The 25,754-nt window shown below is 42.3% G+C and overlaps 1 protein-coding gene across 1 annotated transcript in view; it reads right to left on the bottom strand.

Moving 5' to 3' along the window:
- Positions 1-25,754, bottom strand: part of CSTF3 (cleavage stimulation factor subunit 3) — a 78,776-nt gene that overhangs the window by 16,092 nt on the left and 36,930 nt on the right. The window contains exons 4-5 of the mRNA XM_090032786.1: positions 4,407-4,439; positions 3,426-3,523 (exon numbers count right to left, since the gene is read on the bottom strand). Of these exons, the coding sequence (XP_089888912.1) occupies positions 3,426-3,523; positions 4,407-4,439 (131 nt within the window). The remainder of the gene's footprint in view (positions 1-3,425; positions 3,524-4,406; positions 4,440-25,754) is intronic.

Below are 25,754 nucleotides of genomic sequence, written 5' to 3'. Positions count from 1 at the left end.
ATGTACCAGGGACAGAAAAAATACAACCAGAAGGTCCAAAAATGTTTCTGGCTAACCAATACACTTAGCATTATTGTGTAAAAGAAACAAAGAGTGGGAAGTTTAGAAAAAAAACAACAAAAAAGTAAGATTTAAAAAATTGTTTCCTCTGAAAAACACAGAATTAGACTAAAATTCTTAATTTTAATTTTTTTTTACAAAAATCAAAATAATCTTTTTTAAGAATAATAAAAAGGTTTTCTATTATCACCCCTAATTTTTCAACAAGAAAAAAAAAAGATTTGTTCTCAATTTTCATATTCCTCAGATCCCTTAATTTTTAATTTTTTTTTTACATTTTCTTTTTGTATTTCACCACTGGAAAGCTGTATGAGAGTAAAAATGAAGGAACTTCCCTTCCCCCCCCAAGTCAACTTTCATTTTTAATTGAAACATTTCAAGAGTTTTAAAAATATGGGTTTTTTCCTTTCTATGAAATAGTTACAATTTTTTAACAGTTCTAGTCTTGAGCATATATATAGTTTCACTAAGTGATAATTATGTAAGAAGGATACGACCTGCAGCTACTTAAAGGGGTCAACCCCAAAAATGGAAAGGAATCAGAGCAATTTAAAGGAGTTTAAGTAGGAGAAATAGGTGAAATCAAGAAAAGGGATGTTTAAGATCCACATCTAAACATTCTTTCAAACACCGTGATATATATTAAGTTCTAAGATAGTCCTCCAGCTGCACAACTATTTTAAGGCTGTTATTGTGTGTCAGCTGTATGTCTCACCAAGGCTCAATGGAGAAAAACAATAGAACCTGACTAGGAAGAAAGATTTGACTAATTTCAAGCAATAGGAAATTTTGCTAGGGTGCAATTCCTCACTGGCAGGGAAAAGCACCTGATATTTGAATAGATCTTTTCAATGTCTAAATTTTATGGATCCATCTCAGAGAAGCAACTTTACTCAGCTATGCTGGCTGGAGTATGAGTATGGCAACGCTGTTTTCCTTTCTCTGTCCCATATGCTAAAGATAATAGAGGCCTGTAATGCATCATACTCTAATTCTCCCTTGTGCCTTGTCATGCATTTCAGCAGATAGCTTCTTTACATCTATGTCACATCATTCTGTTACACTATCAAGCATCTTCCTTCACAATCCGTAACACCCTATTGGGCCAAAGGGCACAGCCATTGGGATGAAGCAGAATCATCCTTCATCCAGTATATACAGTCAACAAGCCAGTACTTCCTCACTACTGTGTCAACAATACTCTTGTTCAACAGTCCTTACTTGGATCGTCTTGCTTTTGACACGGTTTCACCAGCTGACCATGAGCAACTGCCTGTTACATTTTATCTCAAAAGCTTGCTCTCTTTGTGTTAGCCTTCTTGAAAGTTCATGTTGCCACCACAAAGAGGAGGGTCAAGAACACACACATCGAACTGCATTCCCTTGTTTTTCCACATCACCTACAGGTTGACCAAAGCTGTTTATACCACCTGACCTTCCTCACAATCCCTTTTCTAGCAATTGGTCCCTGTTCATAGGATGAAGATTTCTAGGTGCTGAAAACAGTCCACCTTGCTGCGGTCTACTTTAATGAACGCATGGTTCTCTTCATTCCAGTGTGGGCAGGGCAAAGACAGTGGTCTTCTGCAGACGAAGACAACCAAATAATTTGCTAGTCCTCAAAAGGTTGACCTGGCTCTGTAAGCCTTTATTCTCACTGACGAGCAGATCAACATCAGCAGCAAATTTAGGTGTTTATCCTCCTGCTCTGAACATTTACCACAAGGCCTCTGGCTATTGTAAATCCATCAGCCTTTCAAAACACAACAAATGGGATGCCCATTATCATACTGAACAAAGTCATTTACCTTGTTGCTGATCCCAACCTCTCCTCTTTGTAAATGTTTGTCAGGAGTGCAAGCAGCTTCCAGTTCACATCAATACCATTCCTGCCATGCTGAGCTAAATGCCAATTTAGGTCAATGAAGCAGTTGAAAATCTCCTTGTCAACCTCTCTGTACTATCAGCCTTAGACACAGGAGTTGCCGCACTATTCCATCATCTTTGCAGAAACCAGCCTACTAGATTTTAAATCTTTTGAGAACAACTGTGAGAAGGGAATTTGCTTGGATAAAATATGTAATTGTTCCGTAGTTCACACATTTCTGTGGATTGTTCTTGTGTATTGTCAACAAGGCTGATTTTCCCCACTTCAAGTGTTCTTTTCTTCTACCCGATATTGCTCTACGTGCAACTGCCTGATCAGATTACCACCTATGATGATTAGCTTAGCTAGTCTGCCATTGCACAACAACTTCATATCATAAGGTCAGATGCAATGAAATGGGAGTGGGTGGGTGAGTTTGGACAGATTACTTTTGAATTTGCAGGTCTTGGGGGGCATGGGAGGGGACATTTATTTCATCCTACTTTTATTCCGTTTTTCTAGTATTTTCATCCTTTATTGTAAGCTTTCATAGACATCATAGACATCAGGGCTGGAAGGGACCTCGGGAGATCATCGAGTCCAGCCCCCTGCCCAAAGGGCAGGAAGTCAGCTGGGGTCATAGGATCCCAGCAAGATAAGCATCCAATTTACTTTTGAAGGTGTTCAGTGTAGGTGCTTGAACCACCTCCGCTGGCAGACTGTTCCAGACCTTGGGGGCTTGGAGAGTAAAGAAATTCTTCCTTATGTCAAGCCTGAAACGGTCTTGCAGGAGTTTGTGACCGTTCAGCTTCCCTGAGACTTTTTTGGAACTGGAAGCACATACTTAGTAAGTAGGAACCTACCTAATTCATGGTGGCTGCCTGTTGATTCACAGGCAGAATGCGAGGTCAGCAGTCATTTTCCAGGCAGAGTGCAACAGGCCCCCCCCGATACCTCTGATTGGTCCAGGGGCCTACTGGCCCCACCCCTCATCACTGATTGGCTGCAAAGGCTGCCTGCCAGTCATGTGATCCTACCCATCACCATTGATGGGATGTGAGTGCTGTCCATCATGCAGCCTTGCCCTTGCTGCCAACTGTTGGAGAGGTAGAATCACATGACAGGCAGTCATCCTGCCCGCAGGCCTTTGAGTGGGCAACCTCCCCTTCCTCCTTCCCTGCCCAGGCAGCCTGCCACAGCACCCTACGGACTACTGGCTTCCTCTGGTGAGCCAATATTTTATTATCTGTAAACTTTTCCCCCCCACTGTGGATTTCACAGAATCCATGAAATCATGAATTAGGTATACATTAAAAAAAAAAGTCTTTCAAGAGAAAATGTTTTCAAGCTGCAGAAATATTTCAAAGACCAATTATGATCAGATCTTCACATTCAGAGACTGATTTTTTCCAAGATGGAACCCCTACTCCATGCCTTGTAAAGGAAAAGGAAGACATTCACCATACTAAAGAATTGAGACCAAACTATTTGTACTTACTTGTAACTAGGTAGTTTCCCCTTGGTTTCTCGTACATATGAAAGATAACATTTCCATAAATCAATGTGCAAAACCTTCATAAGGCATCTCTGAAACAACTGTTTAACAAATGAAGAAAACGTTATCAGGAATCAAGAACAGAGATTAGATTTATATACATTAAATTCTTTGAAGCCTCAATTAAAAACGTGGCTAATAAGAGCTGGAATGTATTAGAAAGAACTAAAATTACCAAGGATAGGGATAAAATATCAAAGAATTACTGAGCTGAGCTGATTATAACATGTTAATGATATAACCAATTTTGACAATCATAGTTTTTAAGAATCTTGGGCAAACTAGACAAAATACTCAATATAAACAACAGTTCTTTCCAAACTACTATCCTAGCCTAATCACAAGAAACCTGAATCCCTTATAAATATATGCAGGTTTCCCTCGCTTTATGTTGTACATGCATTCCTGGAAAATGATGCACAATTAGAATTCACGTAAAGGGAACTCACATTAAAATGTAAGAAATAGGGATACGTTCTAAGACCTTGACTGTACTGACCCCCAGACCCGTTTCTACTACTTTTAGAAAACAATGTTGGTACTCGCCAACAGCAGACAGTACACACAAGCACAGGATGGTGGTGAATGTTACCATAATGGGGATGGCAACTGCAGAAAAACATATTGCAGACAACGAATGAGGAGCAGATCCACACAGGGGAATATATTTTGGGGTGCATCACACCCAGAATGCACTGCACAAAGCAGCTGACAGTGGGCTTCCACCGCACCAATCGCATAAGAGTGAATTTTCCTTGCATATAAGTAATTTTTGGTATAAAAAGGATCATTGCATAAGAGTGAATTCGCACATACAGAATCCGCAAAAAGCGAGGGAAACCTGTATTCCATGTTTATGGAGCTCAGAATACTTTAATAAGGGCCTAAAATTACATGAAGAATAGAATTTATGATAGAACTCACCTTTTCCACTTTGTCATAATTTTTTGCTTTAATCTATAGAGAAGCAGAAAGAGTATGTGTTATAGTAAATTCCTATTTCCAGAGGTAAGAATAAATTTTAAATACCTATTGGTTAAATATCCTGCTTTATATTTCACATACTTAGCCACACCTTATGAACAAAAGCTATGTCTACAGTGAATTATAAACTCTGACAAGCTTCATCTGAGATTCATGTCCATCATGAATTATTTGCTTCTGTGTTAATAGCAAATTTTCATTTTTAATAATCTTTTACTATATATTAGATCTGCTAATATTTTCTAAAGGATAGTTAAAAAACCTATTAATGATATCAATAACATCTCTGTCCTAAACCTGGCTTTAACGGAAGTAAATTACTGCACATTAGCTTTGCACTCTGAACTCTGTGCTGTCTCCCCATACTGTACTGGATCCAATTAAACCAATCAGTCAGACCTTCAGTACATGGTGTCCCGACTACCGCAGGCTCATGTTCCTCACACTGAACTGATGAGGATTGTAGCTGTGCTCACCTGGGATAAACTGATCCCTTTGAAAATGAGAAACCGAAGTGAAAGGCACCTGTCTTTCTTATCGTTTGCCACATAGCTTTGGGACTCATTTCTCCAAGATATTAGAAGAGTCATGAGTCTTACAACCTTCAACATGATATGCAATATTCCTCTCAGAAAACTTCTTCCTCCCCCACTCTCCCCACTGTAACTGCTTTACAAATAATGCACATACAGAAGCAGCACAATCTTAAAGTATTATACAAATAAAGGGTAGAAAATACAGCCGCACTGATTTATTTGTATATGTTGCCTTTCAAATAGGACACAGATCAGTAGTTAACTATATCCCATGCTCACCTACCCACAGAACAGGTTGAGCTACAGGCAGGTACAGATTAGCAAACCTCTGACCAAGTATCAGTGGGTTAAATCTGCATACATGTACTAGGCAACCTGTAGTCTTGCTCTAAAGCAGCAAGATTTGAGGCTATAACTAGGTTCCTTGTTTATAAACAAAACAGGAAAATGAGGATTGTGCCCTTCAATATTCGGCTCCATCATACCTAAAGCTTTTGATTCTCTTTGAGAGTTTAAGTCTGGTGTTTTCCCAGATTGATGAAGTGTTTGTTATTCTACACACATACAGTTAGCATCACCACAAAGTGAGGAATACTTCAAATCTTGCTTTTTAACCTCAAAATATTTGCTTTGTAAATTGGGTGGGAAAAGTCATAGTTTTATTCTTTTTCTTCAAAACCAATTTTTCTTGATTTCTCAGGGCTTTCCAAAATGTACGTTGGTAGCAAAACAGAAGATAACACCCCCCTGACCTTTTCAGTCTCTACAAGGGGTATTGAAGTAGGAAGTTATATGTGCACAGTAGGTAAACTCTGTTTTAGCACAGTTATATTTTCTTTCATTTTTGGTTTAAACCATTAGGGAAGTAGGTTTTACAAAGAGTTTGTAGGAGGAAGGCCTCCTCTCTCTGAAGGAGACCTAGAGTAAATACTCTTATTTTTACCTGATACTGCTACCTCCCATTCATTTAGCATCCGCAGATAGGAGAAAGCGTTGGACAGTTACTGTTCTAACTTACAGGTTTCTAATAAGTTAATCAAATTATATTCACACACGCGAGTCTCCTGTGATTTTACTGAAAGTTCAGTAGCCAGTAGTACTTCAAAAGTAGCCTTTACATGCAACTGTTTTGGTTTACTCCCACCTATTAGGATTTAATTGGTATATGGGGCAGAGATGCTACTCTTGTGCAGGGATGCTACTATGCGTTTTGTCTCCCATCTTCTTGATCCTGCTCTGTTTCCTCATATTTCTTAGCCACTTGGTTTCTATCTAATTGTAAACCTTTACAAATAAATTTCAGAATGAACAGACTAAATTAAAAATGGGCAATGTGACTGCCAAATAAGGAAAGAGAGAACTGAGCCTGTGGGTCTGATTCTGTACTGCCTTGCACTTCATTCCATAATTCGCACTTGTGCCATTAGAATAGGAGCACGTACACTCTTTTCCCTTAAGATCCAAACTGGTGGAGAATTAAGCTGTAGGATCCCATGACAATGTGGTTTTCCACAAAGGAAAAAGTCCTATTCCATCCATTAAATATTTACAGGGACTTTTGGTGTTTAATGAAATCTCATTCCACCTTTCTCAAATCCTTGAAAAACTGTTAGTATGTTTTTATCCCGCCACCATTTTAGCCCTAAGATCCAATGAGGAAGAGGACCCACTCACCTTTAGCATTAACATTTTTTCACTCACATGAGCAGGATGGAATAAAGTTCACATTATGCACCTAAATTCAGTTAGGAACTCAATAGGTGGAACAGGACCTGGCCCAAAGCAAACATGTTTCTCTCACATGGATGCTTTCTGTACCTCTGGTGAGGTTTGCATTTGGTGCACTCAGATGTTACTACAGAAATAGCTGAGTTTAGAAAGGTATTGCTCCATCATACAATATTATTAATACTTAAAAAAAAGAAAAAAGTAAAAGGTGAGTGTGTCCTTGCTGTCCTAGGGTACGTGTGATAAGACACTTCTGCTTTTCATATCCCCAGGAATGGGTATGTATTGAGTTTCACTTTCTCACAGCCGCTTACAATTGCAGGCTTACAATACTTCTCTGGCTCTTTTTAAAAAAAAGCTTATCCTGATACTTTTGAATTACTTCAATAAAAGCCTGTCATTCACTGCAAACTTTCATTAAGAGTTTTGATTCTGTTCTATTTCTTTCTAATTGATAAATATGAATTGTATTTCCCAGTTGGAGAAAGGAGTGCTGGGGCATAACTGTTAAGTTTGGAAGTTCTGAAAACACAGGATTTTCCTTTGTATTGGGGTTCCAAAGTACTGAGTGTTTCCATTTAAAACCCTTAACTCTTATTAAACGTAATGAGAGTTAAAAGCCCTCAGTATCTCCCCAGAGGTGGCTAAGCATGACACACTGCCATGTCCTTTTGTCCTCTTCTATTTGGTTTCATGTTTCTAATGTAGAGGATTACTCGTCTTGTCTTTGTTTGCCTGCACTTACTCCTGTACACTTTTATCAGCAAAAAGACACCAACCCTAAAACTGAATATGTAAATTAGTAGCTACTGAATATGTAAATTTCAACTCCATAAATGGGAACTCTAGCAAGTCGTTTATTTAGATAAGACAAAAATAATGGATAAGTCTACTACTTTGCCACTGGATAATTTACATAAAAATAGCCAGTAGTTTTGTGGGCACTTATGTGCAGAACTCCCAAAACAGTGGGAGCAGCAGAAGGTGGGAAGGACAAAGGGCCCATCTGAACTCCCATGGAAAGATGCAAAAGAACCATTTCTCAGATTTTCAGTGATTCACATTGTCCGAGAGAATAATAAGACACACAAACAGTGAGTGCATGCAGATATCTACCACGATCAGGCAACATACAGTTAACACAAAGATCCCAGATCAATTAAGGTTTTCACACAGCATGACAAGGTGATCTTGTATACCACTGAACTCAGAAATCTTGTGGTTTTATGGATGAGTGCACAGGAGGCCTGTTATTGTAGCTTACCAGTGTGCTACGAATTTTGTGTGAGGGTATGTCAGGTTCCAGACAACACACATGCTGTGACCCACGAAGAGGAGCACAATTGAACATCAATTTATATGGATTTTAAATAAAGTGGCCCAATTTTGGCAAATTACTTTAAAAATATTTTGGATAACTATGTATAAAAATGAGTACAAAATTAACCAGGCAAGCTTATTCTGTGCTGGCATATATTGTTACTATATGAAGGAACAAGTCAGCTTCTTCCATCTCTTGCTCTCAGACAAAGGCTGCTAATACAACTGACTAGTATTTTGACTTCAAGTCAATGTTCTTTGTCCAAAGCTGAGAATGTGATGTTTTCCTATGATTTTCAATAGTGATTAGATGTGTGGATTATTAGGTATGAGCACCCAGAAGTAAATTTAGCTCATGACTGCAATGAAGATGTAGCACACTTCTTTGCTTTCCCTGGAGTAAGGGGCAGGTCAAGGCTGCAATAGCAGCACTCTGACTATTTTAAGTAGGGAACATTTAGAGCAGGACCTAGCATGCTTCTGACCTGCTTTGGGCCAGAGATAGCATGAAACCAGCCTCAAGATCCAAGAACCATAACTAGGTCCCTGATATCATTCCCACTCCCTCTCCCCACTCCAGCGCTCCAGCCCTTGTGCTTTGTGAAGACAAAGGTCTGTCCACATGTAAAAAATAAAGATATCTATGGAAGTTAGGACTGCATTTAAAAGCATATCAAAGGAAGGAAAGTCAACTACCATGGACCTGACAGTATTTCACTCTTGGTACCCCTTTCTACTCATGTATTTAAGATAAAGCAGCAGGCCATTTTCGCCTCAAGCAGCATGAAAATCCACCAGCTCCAAAATGTATATATTTTTAAACATCTGGGGGCGATTGAGAAAGACAAAAATGAAGAAATGTGTGAACAAGAAAAAAAAGATATGTTTAGAAGAAAAAAAGTATTCTAAAAGTCCACAGATAAATGTGCAATTTCTTTAAAAATTTCCTAGTGAAGAAAAGTCAGCCTGAGGAGAAGGTGGCTGAGTGGGGACCTGGGAGCATCTTACCAGTACGCTACGGGAGCACATCAAGGGCTCAGTGAACAACTGCTCACCAGTGCACCCAAGGGGAAAACCAGGAGTAATGGCCACAAATTCCTGGAAGATCAATTCAGACTCAACATTAGGAAAAATTTCTTCAGAGTCATGGTGTCCAGACTGTGGAATAAGCTTCCTCCAGACGTGATGCTTCAATCACCTACTCTGGAAATCTGCAAAAGGGGTCACCTGGCCCCCAGTTATCTTTTCTGCTTGGTGCAGGGGGCTGGACCCGATGATCTTCCAAGGTCTTTTCCACCCTTACAATCTATGAAAAGTGCAACTAGCAATTTTTGTAGCTACCTCTAAACTCACATGTACCTTATACCAGTGTACCTCTACTGAATTTTATTGGAGTTACTCCCTATTTATAAAGGGATGAGGTCAGCAGAAGACTTTTCGTATTTATTGCTTATGGGTAGGGTATTCTTCTTTCCACATACGAAGTTGTAAGAAATAAAGGCATCATAAAACCAGTATGTCTGAGCTTCTTGCTTCTAGCCGCTATTCTGCCAAAGAATCACATGCCAGATACTTAATATTAGCCTTATCAGTACTTTGGGATAGACTGAGAAGTCACACAGAAGGCAGTGCAAGTAAACTTAACTTCTGTCCACTCTACTGATGTGTAAGGTTTACTGTGAATTTACGTTGTCCAGTAAAGAGTGTTACTTCCACTGCCACCTTGGCACTCTCTGTTCTTTACTTTTTTGTGTTACACTCCTGTTTCCTAAATAATCCTTAAGCAACATCACTTATCTCCAACTTTTAGAGATTCAGTGAACAAAACTCAGAAATAATGTGTACAAGAAGGGGTCAAAAGACTTGACTTGATATTGCCTGTGTTTGAAGGGAGGGAAGGCAAAAAGATGCAAACTAACGCAGTCACCTCTAATTTTGACCTTTAATATTAGAATATTACAAATTCTTGGCTGCAGCTTGTGTTGTAGTGCAATAATATACTGAAGGTAATTTAAAATTTAACTGAAAAATATAAAGATCTGTCCCTCTATTGTTGCTGTGATTGAGGGTATATGAAGCTATTTAAATGTTACATATTTGTATCTAGGTATAAAGTTTTATGAATATTAACACTAATTCACAATTTCATGAGTCAAATATCCCCATCTCACTGATGAGGAAATGGAGGGAGAGATGCTACCCCCAAACACCCAGCAGACAGTGATCAAGTCTAGATCACAGAATTTAGGAATTACTGATAATCTTGCATTTATTTATAACTTTAAGGATAAAATGTACACAGTGAGGCTATACTGTCACTTTGTAACTGTGTTGCAATTTTTGTCCTCTCTCTCTTCACTTCTGCCCCAACCTCCACTAGCTTTTGGGCAAAAATAAGAGAGCACGTCACACGCTACAGGCACCAGAATTTACTGGAAAACGGATATCTGAAAGCAAAATCTCCTGTGGCAGCAAAGTCATGGGATCTCATGGGCAATATGACAGTGAAGGGCCACAGACGGGAGACCATTCTTCTAAATCAGGGGTGTCAGACTTGTGTGACACTGAGCTCGATCCGGTCCACAAAGAGCCTCGTGGTCTGGATCCAGATCCACCCCAGCTGTGGGGCAAGCAGCAACAGTTCAGGGTCACCAAAGCTATTATTCAAACCCCATTGCCAGAATGCATTCCCATACCCAGATTTAAGCAACTGGCCCCACCTCTTCTTGCCTCCCCCCATCACCCCTCCCAAATTCCCAGACCCTCCAGAAGCCCTGCAGGCCAAATGCAACAGCTCCAGGTGTTTTGACACCCCTGTCTTAAATCAATTTATTAACTCTTCAAAAGAAGAAGCATTACTATGTTTTTGTACAGTTGTCAATACAGTTGAGCTCAAGCATGCCTGGATTACAGCATAATGGGAAAAGTGCCTCACTTTTAGTTCTGTGAGCAAGCCATCTACTTTACTGAAACTTTCATTTCAGGTTTGAATGTGATGCATCCAATAGGAAGTAGTTTTCATTTTCCAATTACATTATTACAAAACTATAACGTAAGCTTCTTGTAACATGATTTCACAATTACAGGGTCAAACTCTGTCCTGGGACGTGCTTGTACATTTCCTAATTATTAAAATCAGTGAGTCTCATAAGCGTTCAAGGGAAAAGTAATGGTGCAGCACTACATGATTTCATTGACTTGGAAAAGATGCGTGTTATTTATGATGGGCATAGCACATTATTTTTGTTTCATTTTATTTGTAGTATTAAAGTTAAAAACTATAAAAACAAGCATGAAGGTGTGGCTTTTGTTGTTTTTAATGATTTGTGCTGACTTGCAAAGAGTAAGTAAAGTATCTGCTCCTTAAGGAAGAAGCTTCCTCAGCCGAATTGCCCTCTTTACCTCCTCATGTCCTTAGCACACCTTCAATAAGAGACCACCTCTCATTCATGAATGCGGTGCACCACCAACTCCAAGCAAAAAAGTCTAATGTCCCCAGTACACCTTCTCCAGCTGAGCTCCCTGCATGTGGCTAATCTGACATCAAAATGTCTCCATACTCATGTGCCTCTGTTGGATGTAGCCTACTCCTTAATATTTTTCAGAAAAAGGTGAGGCTGAGGTCCTGGAGAAAGAGGTGGTATTATGTTAATATGCCTTTCAGAAACCATATCCTCCTTTCAAACCTAGCTGAGTGACCAAGTAACCCGAGGGGAAAGAAATCTGAAAATACGTAGTCCTCAGATGTTACTCATAATAGGAATAACTGGTTTCTTAACAATTAATCTAGATTATCATGGAGTACCATGATAATCACAATAGAGAACTGGTGTTCATCAGTTGAAATTATCATGGGCTTTGTTCACCAGGACAAGACAGCTGACATGTCCAGAGAAACGTTGCTAGCAAACGATGGATTTAATCACAAACAGTTCCGCAGACGCAAAACCTTAAGAGCATATAGCAGCAGTTTAAATCTATGTGGAAAAAAACACATTATTCTAAGTGTGATTTTCTGAACAATAATTACAGGTCTTAGTTTTCTCCTCATTAAAAATTCATGGAAGTTTGTATTAAAATGTATATTCAAGCAAGGGCATATTTAAATAAAGATCAGTAGCGTAGCATTCAAAAGCCTGTCCAACTCTAACCCAACTACATAGCTGATCCAATAAAAGATCCAATAAAACCCTTGCCAGTAAAGATTGGGATACTTCAAGGTACTGGTTTCCAAAATAAAATAGCCTGGCTATAAATTATTTATCACCAACACACACTGTTTGCCAGTCTTATCCACTTGTGCTTTTCATTACTCAAAACAGTGTTCTGGATCAGATCTTTTCCTGATGACCAGGCTGCTTCCAGCTATTATTTTGTTGATACTGACTTATGTTCTGATCAAATAAACGACAGAGATGAAACTGAAGTCTAAATACCTCCGTAAACAGAACGCCAATACATGCAAGAAGCTAGATAAAAAGCATAAGCTTAACGATAAACAACAAACAAGCAGCAGAAAAGGAACTCCGAGATAAGGAAAGTGAAAACTGACAGAAAAACCATGTTAAAATATTTTTCTCAAAACTGTAATAACAATTATATTATAACCTATGTTGTTATTTTGCACTTATTTTTATAGTTACACCACTGTCCTGTGTAGGAAGCCAGTTCTGAATGTGGTTATGTACACTTATAGATCTTGTCTCTCACTGATTCCAGATTAAATAAATACAGATGCAAGTATTTCTGCTGAATTTATAGCACCAACAATGGAGTATTATTACACTTGCTTATTTCTACAGCAGCCCCACCTGTTACCTCTGCAGCCAAAAGTTAAGCTATATTCCTCCTAATACACAAGTTACTATCCTGGGCATGGGTGAGAGGGGGAAAGCAGTAGAGAAGTGGGGCAGGGAATCAGTCACCCGTCTCTTCTACCGTCTTCATTCTGAAACACTTCAACAAAAAAAGGTCTTGTCTCCCAAAAAGGTGACCTTGTAATCCAAAGGAGTCACACCTGCCACACACAGGCCATAGATGCCTGAGCAGGGAGTGAACCACAGTCCCTTTAAAACACTGCAGTTTGCTGAAGGAAATAGGAGATGGGGAAGTTTGAAAAAGGAGACCTTGCTCTACCATATTCTCTCTACTCACATGTAAATAGTCTCTTTGCACCTGCTCAGGACCTGTGCAAATACCAGTAAATACTTGTAAAATAAAACACATTGTACGTATTATTACCTGACAGAGAAAAAGAAAGAAAGAACGCTGTTTAGCATGCAGTGAACAATAACTCTGGACTCTCAATTTACCAATCACTATATGGTACCTAGGGGTGCATCAAAAGCTTGCAGGGCAAGCAGTGAAACAACTTTCTCCCACCAACATGTGGGCCACATCACTTCCTATTTATTACAATGGTGAAGAAACAATACTGTATGGGGAAGTCTCTCTCTATAAGGAAGAGAAAATAAAAGTGCATTTGTAAATAAATGGTAATACAAAGGACCCAGGTGGCCACAGAAAGATAGAAAAGTGATGGCAGTGTAGAGGGGAAGGCCCATTGCAGGAATGGCTTAAAGATCTGCATGGTTTCCCTTTGCTTTTTTTCCCAAAATCTCCTGGAAGCCTGCTGCTGTTTTCAGCTCTCATCCCCAAGCCTCCTTAATATGAGCACACAATCAAATGAAAAAAAGATATACCCCTTCCTAAATCGCACTTGCTTCCAGTCTAGATGGATGCATTTTATCCATCTGCCTCCTTACCACTAAGGAAAGACACCAGACCTTTTATAACTGTGTCCCTACCCCAACACTAACCTTCAGAATCCTTATTTGGAAACTAAAAACTCATGAATAATGCTCCACTTGCAGTCAAGTTAATGCCTTTCTAAATATGACTATGTAGGCTAAAGGTTAAGAAACCTGAAAGAAAGAAAAGTTTGCAGCAGATGGCAGGTCTCCATTTTTGGTTACAGAATCTTATAACTTAACAAAACATGGGCTATCTAGCAATCTTCATTGTGAGGAATGAAGCTCCAGCCACACATTAAAATGTAATATCCTGAGGTATAAACTAACCACCTGCACTCAGCTGTTAGAGAAACATGGACGTTCTTAATTGGGCTACACAGACTCTAATTTCTAGGTCAAACAGGGGCTACCAGCCTTCTTTATTTCTTTCTGTAAAGAAAGGTCTGAAAGCTGCCAGTTAAACAGACCTCTCTTAACAGCCAAGAACATGATTTGAAATAAGAATGTAGATCTCCATGGGACCTTCTCTGATAGCTATTCAAAAATTAAGATAAACAGGAACAAGGTAGCCTTATACTGGAATAAGAAATCCACATAGAAATTTATTCAGGAATAGTTGTTAGACTTCAAATTCACATCCTACCTTAATCCAATTAATTTTCAAGCACAGACAAGTCCTAAGGACTAACTCATTTATAAGCTTAGAGGGTTGGGTTTTTTGTTTGTTTGGTTGGTTTTTGGGGGGGGGGCTTGTTCTTTTGGGGTTTTTGCAGGGATGCAGCAACCTACATTATTGTAGGTATTTGGTCATTACCAGGGATCCTGGTTTTCTCTGATAAAAAAAATCCTAAATTCTGTGATTAAACCCGAAAAATTCGTATTTTTCCAAGGTGAAAATGAAACTGCCACTTAATACATAGGTGTCAGCTGAATATGATACTTTATTGATGTCTACAATTTTAAAGCAGTTTGGAAGCCAACCAGTGCCTCAATCATTATAGCAAAATACATTCTAAATACTATATTTTAGCATTTGGGTTTTTTTTATGATGGGAAATCAGAGCTCCCCCTGCCCCCTTCACTCACCAGGATGTGGGTCCAGGTGCAGCTGTGCCCCCTTCTGCTTTGTGGTGCTGAACACCCATGATATGCCAGTGCACCTGACTACCAAACCATAGCCCCCCACCCTAGTCCTGCAGGGGCCCCTCATTCCTAACCTACAGCCCCTGCCTACCCCCCGCTCCTCTCTCCCTCCTGGCAGGAGCTCTCACCCTGCACCAGAACACAACTGTGGCCGTTCCTCCTCCCGCCCCTTGCATTGTGGCCCTGAGCAGTCCTGACATGCTAGTCCATGCCCCATGCTGTTACCCCTACTTCCAAGCCACAGCCCCTGCATCCCTGGTAGTGTCACCCACAACCCCCTGCCCTGCTTGCCAGCTCTTCCCACAGGTAGGGATGTAAGTATGGTTTAAAATACTATCGGTTTAACTGTTTCCAATTATACTGGTTAAATGGTTAACCAATAAGATATACCTAGCTTAGTGATCTCCACCAGGAATAGCCCCAGCCACTTGCATCTTCACTGTGCTCCTGGACCAGGACAGGTCCTAGACCACTGGTAGGCAGTGAGCCAGGCAGGGTGTAGTTGGTGTGGCTGAGCCATTAGGGGGATCCACAACTTCCCCTCACTCCCACAGGCAGGGGCACGGGCCCAGGCCAGGGCTGTGGTCCTCTTGTGCCCAGATCCCCATCCCACTGCCACAGGGAGGGGGGTGCCAGGCCCCTCACAGGGGTCAGGTGGGACTTTTCATAGTTGGTAGGGTCGGAAGGGACCTAAGCAGATCAAGTCCAATCCCTTGCCATGGGCAGGAAAGGATGCTGGGATCAAATGATCCTGGCTGTCTAGCCTCCTTCTGAAGACCTCTAGGATAGGGACGAACACCACTTCCCTTGGAAGTTGGTTCCAGCTCCTGGCCGCCATGACTGTGAAGTAGTGCTTCCTGATGTCTACCCTGAATCTACTCTCCATCAACTTATGGCCATTGTTCTTGTTACCCCTGGTAGTGCTCAGGGGAACAGGGACTCTCTCATTGCCTGCTGGTCTCCCTTGGCAAATTTATAGGCGGCCATCAGATCCCCTCTCAGCCTTCACTTGTGGAGGCTGAACAGGTTCAGGTCCCATAGCCTCTCCTCATAGGGCCTGTCCTGCTGCCCCCTGATCATGTGAGTGGCCCTCCTCTGGACCCTCCCAATGCTATCCACATCCCTCCTGAAGTGCAGCGCCCAGAACTGGACACAGTACTCCAGTTATGGCCTGACCAATGTCGCATAGAAGGGGAGGATCACCTCCTTGGACTTGCTCATGATGCATCTATGGATGAACAACAAGGTGCAGTTGGCCTTCCTGACCAGGTCCCCACACTCCAAGATGAACATGGGCCGGCAATCAATAGGGACACCAAGATCCTTTTCTGCCTCTGTGCTGACAAGGGAGTTCCCCAACCTGTAGGTATGGTGCTGGTTCTTCCTCCCCATGTGCAACACCTTGCACTTATCCGTATTGAAACCCATCCTATTCCCATCTGCCCATCTCTGTAACCTGTCCAGATCTAATTGTAGCCTGTCCCTCTCTTCTAGCATGCCCATTTCTCCCCACATCTTGTGTTATCTGCAAACTTGAACAAGGTGCTTTTCACCCCCTCATCCAGATCGCCAATGAAGATATTGAACAGTGCAGGCCCTAGAACCAAGCCCTGGGGAACCCTACTGCCCACATCCCTCCAGGTCGAAAATGACCCGTCCACTAGCACTCTGGGTGCGGCCCTCCAGCCAATTTGTGACCCATCTGGTCACGTAGGCATCAACACCACAGTTGCCTAATTTCTTAATGAGGATAGGGTGAGAGAGTGTCAAAGGCCTTCCTAAAGTCTAAAAAGACTACATCCACTGCGACACCTGCATCCAAGACTTTTGTGACCTGGTCGTAGGCAGCCACCAGGTTGGTCTGACAGGACCTGCCTCTAATGAACCCTTGTTGATTGCCCCTAAGCATAATCTCCCCTGTTGGCCCTTTGCAGATGTGCTCCTGGATAATTCTCTCAAGGAGCTTCCCCAGGACCGAGGCAAGACTAACGGGTCTATAGTTTCTTAGGTCTTCTTTCCTCCCTTTTGTGAAAATGGGGACCACGTTGGCCCTTTTCCAGCACCTCACCACAGCACCACGAGTACTTGTAAAGCTGTGCCAGGGGACCTGCAATGACCTCTGCCAATTCCCTAAGCACTCTGGGGTGGAGATAGTCAGGACCTGCTGACTTGAACATGTCTAGTCCCTCCAGAAGTTCCAACTAGGTCCTCACTGACCCCAAGACTCTTAGCCATGCGGTGGGCCTGCCCAGCCCTCCCCACCCCCCAGCAGCAGGGCTCACGTAGGGCAGTGGGTTCTTTGTGCCTCCCACCATGCTTGTGCCACTGCAGCCTGGACCTTGCAGGCTTCTCAGTAACACTGGGCCAGGCCCTCCCCAGGTAACCCAGGAGGGGTCTGGTTCCAGCAGTGTGGTTACACTAGGCGTGCTGCCTTCTTCACCCTCCTCCCATGGTGCTGGGGCCACATGGTGTCTGGCCCAGCCCTGGGTCGGGGATGAGCATGCAGCTGGCTCAGACCGAAGAGACACCATGGCAGCTGAAGCAGGTGGCACTAGGTCCAAGAGGTCACTGTCAGCCCCTTGTGTGGCAAGCATGACCCCAGGGTGTTTCTGAAAGGCAGTGGTGCAGCAGCTGTAGCCTGAGAAGTTGATATTGCAACCCTAACACTGCCCCCAGGAGCTCTGCTGTGCTGCCGCCTCTCAGGGACACCCTGGGGCCACACTCAGAGTGAGGGGCTGGCAGTAATCCCTCAGACCTGATGCTGCCTGCTCCAGCTGCCACGGCACCTCCTCAGACCAAGCCAGCCACACACTTAGCCCCACCTCGGGGCTAGCCCAGACCCCAAGTGCTCCCAGCGCCATGGGAGGGTGGGGAAACGATGCAGTACACCCAGTGGAGGCCACCCCACTGAGACCGGACCGCCTCTTTCTCCCTCCAGGTGAGCTGGGGAGGGCCCAGCCTGACAATGCCACAAACATGATGGGAGGCCAAAGGAGCCCTGCCCTGGCCCTGCTACTGCAGGGGAGCTGGGCAGACCCACTGCGCAACTGGGAGTCTTGGTGCTACAGTGGGAAGGCCCCACTTGACCCCTGTGGGGGGCCTGGCACCTCTCCCCCTCCCTCCGTGGCAGCAGGATCAGGATCCAGACAAGAGGTCCACAACCCCAGCTCTACCCGCAGCCCCTGCCCATGGAGGCAAAGGGAAGCTGTGGCTCTGCAGTCTGGTAGAGTCCCCTAGTGGCTTGGCCATGCCCACCTGCTGCCCATACCCCACCAGTGGTTTCCTGATTCTCAGAGGTTTGGGGCTGGAAGGGACCTTGTGAAATCATTGGGTCCAGCCCCTCTGCTCTAGGCACAAAAGGGGAAAATCTGCTATTTTCCACACAAAATTGAAAAACTAGATCCTCTGGTCTTTACCTCAACACTACACATCCTACTACAGACTTCAGAGACTTTAGTTTAGGGTCTGAATACCATCAACCTCCAAGATGCCAATTTAAGTGAAAGAGACCCAACACCCTTTAGAGACCCTGTGTTCCCAATGATACTTTGAGAAAGTCTCATTCATTCAGAGGCCACAGACTGCAGAAACCTAACCTGAGTTTTTAATGGAAAAATACGGAGATTTCTTTGAGGGTGCTTTCTAATGCAAATAAGCAATGTATCCTTTCACTGATTTTCAATGCTGGACTTGAAACAAAACAAAGAAGCCAGAAAGAAAACAGCAATGTGTTGCAATTACTAATTCATTAAATATTTCCTCAAACACCATGCATCTTGGCTCTACTTTTTTAGCCATTTCAGTCAAGTCGAATGAAAATATACAAGTCAGTTTCCCAGGTCACTTTCCACACCCTTTCTGTCTTGCATTTAATTTTTCACTTAATCTTTAACAAAGCCTACTATGATTTCTTTCTTCTCCCTCTCATCCCTGAATACCTATTTGAGAGAGAGATGTATTTCTGATATGTGTTAAAGTTCAAAGACTGCCCATGTAGTTCCATCCCCTTACTGCTGGTCAAATAAAACTGAAATCTAAAGCTGTAGAAGTAGTATTTCTCACGGAGTTAGTAACATAAGAATGGATGGCAGAAACAGATTCTTACATCTTGGGTACACCCGAGTGAGTGGGACTATGCATTTCCCTGGGGACAAGTAGCAGCAAGGTTTGCTACTGTTACTTGTCCCCAAGGAACACCCATGCCACGTGTGCTCTGGTGCACAGCAAGTTACCCCGGGTGGGGTACAGGAGGCTGCAGCCAGCAACTGTGCTGGCCCCAACAGCCTTATCTGGGAGCTGCAGTGACAGTACTCCTGCAGCAGGAAACCTGGCCAGCAGCTGGAGTGCGACTTCAGCCATCCAGGCTCTGGTTTTGGGTGGTGCACACTGCCACCACGAGCACTGCCCCATTTTTGGGGAGGCATGGGATTTTTTTTGACCATGGGACTTCCTGGGGCCAAAAAATGCCCCCACAGTACAAAGCAGTAGCACAGGGAATGCCTTCATGTAAAGTGCCACATACTGCACATCCGTCCTTGTCTGAATACACCCCTTTAGTCAGTCTGACCTTTGTAAAAGGGTCCTTTTTAAATAGATTTCAGTTGTTCCACTACCCCTTTCTCTCATAGGTATCTAGTTATATTGAGTCTCTGCTGTCCTCAAGTTGTTCTTCCTTTATTTCCCTTAATTTTGCTTATCAGCGTGTTAAATCCAAATCAGTATCTCTTGTACTATAGTGGTAAAGCTGGTATCATCTAGCAAATCTAAATTTATTATTTACCTTTCCCCATCCTCCATTTGGTCACCAAGAATTCCTCAGTAATATATGACTTCCTTTCCCTGGTCATGTTCAGAGTTAACAGGCACTGTCAAAATCATTTGTTCTCATCTATAATTCCTTTTTTTCACCTTTTCATGCTGATCCACTATACCATTCTTTATTCTCTCAGCCATATATCATTTAATCTAAATATTGCTCTCTAACCTCCTGTTAATCAACCTAGAATAGAATATATTGCCTTCCTAATAAATATCTACTTGGGTTAATGGTTATACCATGGTTGACAGATGAATCAAGTTATTGCATAATTATTTCTAGAGGTGACTGTCTGGCCACTATTCTTATATTAATACAGTTACTTTTCTTCAGGAGACGCATATTTAAATTTATTCTTATTTTATTGCTTAACCATCTTTACTGCATCTTGTTTGGTATCTTTAATTTAGCTTCTTCATATGATCATTTTAGGAAACTGTCTTCTCCATTCCTTCTGTCATGTCCCTGATTACGCAAACTCTGCCACCTTCACTTTTTACATTTTAAAGATGTCTGTAAAGTCTGGCCAGCCCTGGAACCAAGGCAATGCACATACTCAAGTGAAAAAACTTTATTTCAACATTTTTCACTCCACACAGAATCAATCTGGTGCCTTCCTTATTTTTATATTAATATATTATCCAGATCATCGTCTTTCCTTACAAACACTCTACTCCACTGACTGAACCATCATTTTGTTTAAGCATTTTCATGTTAGTTGTAATATAATTTGGTTCCCTCCATTTTTCCGCCAGATTTAATAGGAGAATGTGTTCAAGTCCATCTACATGAAAAAATTGCACTTATGAGTATTTTAATTTTTTCTCTCTTCCTACCCCTTCTCGTTATTCAGATTGAGATCAATCTGATTGAACCCTTCCTTGATTTAGCTTACACTTTCTCATACTTGAAATGGTAAGTCAGTTTTCCATCTAGTGAACTAGTTAATGCAGTCACAACTCTAGTTTCAATGTCTCTTCCATCCCCAGAAACAGCCTGCACTACCTGCTTACACACAAAGTCACTTCCAGATGCATAACAAAAGGTTTAAATTTTATAAACACCAACCTGCCTTTCAGTTTTTTTTTTAATTTCCTTCCTCATTAATGATCTTCTACCTACTGTAGCTCACTGTTACACATCCTTATTTATCAATCTCTGCCTGTATTGCAATAAATTTTAAAACTTACAAAGCTATAAAAAAGTAAGTAGTATTTGTAATTAAATTAACATCTGAATCTACCAACATCCTTTCCATAGACTCTTTAATCCTCCAACTTCATAGTTGTTCAGTTATCAGAGTTGTACAATAGGAATAATACTATCACCAGGGTCAGGGGGTGAAGAGAGAGTGGGGACAGGGGATGCATATCAAGTACAAGGGTGTACTTGGTAGCCATGTTGGTCTGAGACAAAAAGACAAAAAAACTAGAACTCTTGGTTCCAAAATGATACCTTTTATTAGACCAACTGGAAAATGGCAAGAAAATAGTCCTTTTCTACAAGCTTTTGGGATCAAAGTCCCTTCGCCAGGCTCTGGGAAAAGTATAGATGCTACAAGATGGTAAAAAGTCCCCATAGGTAGGAAATAAACTTCATTTTTGCACAGAGGGAGCTGAAGATGGAAGGCTGTTCCTCTGGGTCTATGAGTGTCTTTGTGAGCTGTGTTGAGTAGCTCTTTGATGTGTTGATCAAGTACAATTCCTTCCGTGGAGGTGTCAGATGGCAGGCAGGGAGGTATAAAAAAGTTTTACCATCTTATACCATCTACTCCTCCCAGAGCCTAACAAAGGGACTTTGATGTCCAAAAGCTTGCAGAAAAGGACAATTTTCTTGCCATTTTCCAGTTGGTCTAATCAAAGGTATCATTTTGGAACCAAAAGTTCTAGTTGTGCGTACGTCTATCAAGTACAACTTCATTCACAGAACACATCAGGGAACAATGGGAGAATAAAAAAAACCTAAAAGGTCTCTGACCTATTGGTAACACCATTCAAATTATTTCAAGTCTATGATTAGGATTTGGCAAAAAAGCAAGAAAACTCATTGGGTGTGTACACAAGGGCAAGCAGCCTGTCAGGGAGATGCTTTAACCCATGGCGCTTTACACAAATCACCATGAGTTAAGAGCACCACTGAATCCAACTGGTCTTTACCTTGTGTGTGTGGGGGAGGGGGAAGAGTTCAGAGCCTGCCTGCACCCACAATCCAGCAGCCTCCCGGGAGGCTGTCAGACTGCCCCTCTCCCCAGCCATGCCCCCACTACCAGCTGGCAACTGTCAGCAGTGGCTGGGGAGGGAGTCCCCCCCCCCCCCAGGCTACCCAGATGGGCTTTTTGGGGGGAGGGGGGGAGCCAGTCTGGGCCCATGTGGTGGGGGGAGGGGCAGGGTCTTGACAGTGGCAGAGGCTGTTGCACCCAGAATTCAGGTGGCTGGGGGAAATAACAGAAGACTTCCCCCCCCCGCCCCATCTCATGGTCCCAGCCCAGCTCCCTCCAACCCCCCCTGGGGCAACTCGACTACGCTTGCAAGGTAGGGGGTGGGGCTTCATTTTTCTCCCCTGTCCCAGCTCCAGGGGAGCTAGGTCAGGCCCGCAAGGCAGAGGTGCTCTTTCCCCACCCCCCCACTCTTGGTGCAGCAGCCCCTGCTGTTGTTAAAAACCTCATGCAGTGAGTGGGAAGAGGTCATCCCACCCACCCTCCCCCCAAACAGGCCTGGTCTGGGTACCCACTAAGACCCCAACAGGAGTAGCTGGGGAGGGGATGCAGGGGTGCCTCCAGACAAGGGTCTCCTGCCTGACAGCCCTGGGGACAAGGCTTGGATACTGCTCACCTGTGCAAGAAACAATCCAGCCTGAAAACCCTTCAGGAATGCAGGCAGAATCACCCAAATGTATCCTTCGCGGGAAACCCATACACAGGTTCCCTAAGGCACTCTGCCTTAATCATAGAACCATAGAAAATTAGGGTTGGAAAGGAGCCCAGGAGGTCATCTTGTCCAACCCCCTGCTCAAAGCCCCAAGAGTTAAATTTGCACGCTATTAACCATTTTAAAAGTGCTCTGCAGCCATGAATGTTGTTTACATTACAGCTGTACAGCATTTTCAGGGGCCTCATGACCTACGTTTGAGTTTCTTGTGGCTAAGAAATGCAGAAAATACTGAAAATATTTTTTAATAGTTAGTGTACATAACTTATGCAGTATTACCCAGAGGAAGTGCAAGGAATCAAGAGCTAACCCTCATAATCATTTAATATATAAATCTACCACACAACTTAATATTTTATTTGCATATCATTTTCTTGCACAGCTGGGCCATGTCCCCCTCACCAGGTGCCAGGCTGCCACCTGCACCCACCCTGTGCTCTGGATTAGAACCATTGGCTAGAAACAGCTGTAGGTAGGCTGGGCACTGCCCATCCAGCCCGTCTTGGAAAAAGGTTGAGCACCACTTCCTTAAGTATATCTTTCTTCACCCTAGAGCAGGGGTGAGCAAAATGTGGCCCAGGGGCCGGATGCAGCCCCCCAGGCCATTCTATCCGGCCTGCAGGTCCCCTAAAAAATTTAGAAAATCAATATTAATCTGCCCTGGGCTGCCCGTCATGTGGCCCTCGAAGGCTTGCTGAAACTCAGTAAGCAGCCCTCTGCCCAAAATAATTGCCCGCCCCTGCCCTAGAGTGATGGAATATTCATACGTTTGACAGCAGACAATTCCCACAAAAGCATTACATTATCTTCTTTAACAATTAACTTTGCATATTCCTGATAGCCTTAGCTAATCTTGAAACAGAATGAAGCAAACATTCACAAGGAGCTCAGAATTACACACACACTCTCTGAGGGGCGGCCAAATTCATCTGAAGACTATGATAGCAAAAGCTAAGCCTTCACCAAGGGCTGTCTTCTAAGTAAAACCACCATAACAAGCAACTTCTAAACTGGTTAAGGACTACAGACTGGATTTGGAAAACTGACAATCTATATTTTAACTGTCAGACAGTGCTTTGGACTCATTAGGGAGAACACAAAAACCCTTCTTTGGCCTCCCCAAGATATTTTTGTTTTTTATCACTGTTGTCTCCCTCTGACTCCCCTCCCCCGGCTTCTCTGCTTTTCCTTTTGTCTTGTTTATCTCTACCTATTTACATTCTCACTGACAATCAACCATACTTCTAGCTTCTCTCATTCCTTGGAGTCTCAGACCAACAGAGACTCCCTATGCCTGATGAAGGGTGACTACTCCCAAATGCTTGCCAAGAACTTTTTTCCCCCCAACTACTCAGTTCGTCTAATAAAAGATCTACCAAAAGAACCTTGACTGGCAAAATATTCAAAGTATTTAATTGGGTAGACTATTCTCTGCCAATATTTGAGGGTTCTTGCTACATCTGTTTGGGCTCACATATATACCTAAGTGACATCAATACAAATTAAGTAAGAAAGGATGCTTAAGAGACATTGATGATGGCAACATATAGAAAACAATTCTATTTTCTGACAGTTTAGTGTTGAAATGGCCAAAAAAAAATTCGTAGAACTAGTATAGAATGTAAACACACTAAAGTTTGCTCTGAATCTCCCAACCTTCCCATGTGACCAAAGAACCAAGATAAGACCACAAGGTAACTAATCAAAAAATACAGTTCTAAGACTACTTCAAAGAGGAAGCTTGTCTGTTATCCTCTTATTAGAGAATACTCTTAACAACGCATGCCAACTAACATTCACAAATGAGTTGTGGATGACAGATGTGCTGCATTATGTGGAATAATACCATAACAACGTTTTAATTAAAGAATACTTAATAAGCTACAATATAAACAGGGAGGGACCTGTGATTAAGGTGGCCTGCATTCAATTCCTGGCTGTACTACTGACTTCCAGTGAATCTTGAGCAAGTCATTTAATAGTAAATGTAACTGACATAACTATTTAGAGGGTAAATTAGCGATTGTGAAGTGCTCAGATACTACAATGACAGGGCAATGTAAAAAGAGAGGAAGCATAATACAAACTTTTCAGCTTACATACAAAGTCTAGAGCCCTAAACTGAAATCTTTCATAAAGAGTCTGTTAGAACACCAGAATATTCCCCAAAATTTGTTTTCTGAGGAAGCATGTCTTTAGAATCAAACTAGGACACCTCTTACATGGTGTTAGAAACTGGAGGATCACATTTAAATAAAGTTTACAGACCCATAAAAATCAGCATTTCTTCCAAATCCACTAGGTTTTGGCAATAAAAAAAAGAACAGATAAAGAAGTTGTTATTAAATAAAGGAGTTAACATTCAATAAAGAGAATTGATGGTTTCAGATCAAATGTTAACTAATTTCTGAATTTTACTGCTGAGCCTTGGGACAAGAAAACAAGTCAACTGAAAATGTTCAGTTGACACTAGTGACCAAGCTCCAGTCACCTTGATCTTATATCAGCTTCTCCCCTACCTGCTATGTGAGCTGCGTAGACCCCCCTGTTTCCCCTCCCACCTCCACCATGTTCTCTCTCCTAGCATGTGGGTTCCTCTGCCAGACAGGCTGCACAGCTCCACCCACAGGGGCAGGGACAGGAAACAGAAGCTGGAAGGAGTAGGAGCCCAAAGACCCCAGGCAACAGCAGCAGGAGTGGTGGTGGGAGTGGTAACTGAGTGGAAGCAGTAGCTGAGTGGGAGCCCGCATGCAACAAGTTAACCCCTTATAGGCTGCATGGGGACCTACAGACCACAAGTTGGAAAGCCTCACTCCAAAGCTATTCTCTCCCCCCTCCCCAATATTTATGCTGAAATTTTAAGAAGTTCAGTGATCAGACTAATTTTATAATATAAAATCTAGTATATATAAAAAGGCTGGAGACAGTAAACCTAACCTTGATGGGCAATGTATGAATAGAATAAAAGATATCAAAACTAGTACTTAATTAAGCCAAAGATAAAGAAAAACATATGGTAAAAAGCAGATGTCAGTGATCAACTTAAACTTATATATTTAAAAATT

This window comes from Crocodylus siamensis, chromosome 2, assembly GCF_052110815.1.
Source record: "Crocodylus siamensis isolate JL-2025a chromosome 2, ASM5211081v1, whole genome shotgun sequence".
In the NCBI taxonomy this organism is placed as follows: Eukaryota; Metazoa; Chordata; order Crocodylia; family Crocodylidae; genus Crocodylus; species Crocodylus siamensis.
This window is presented reverse-complemented; position numbering and strand designations above follow the sequence as displayed.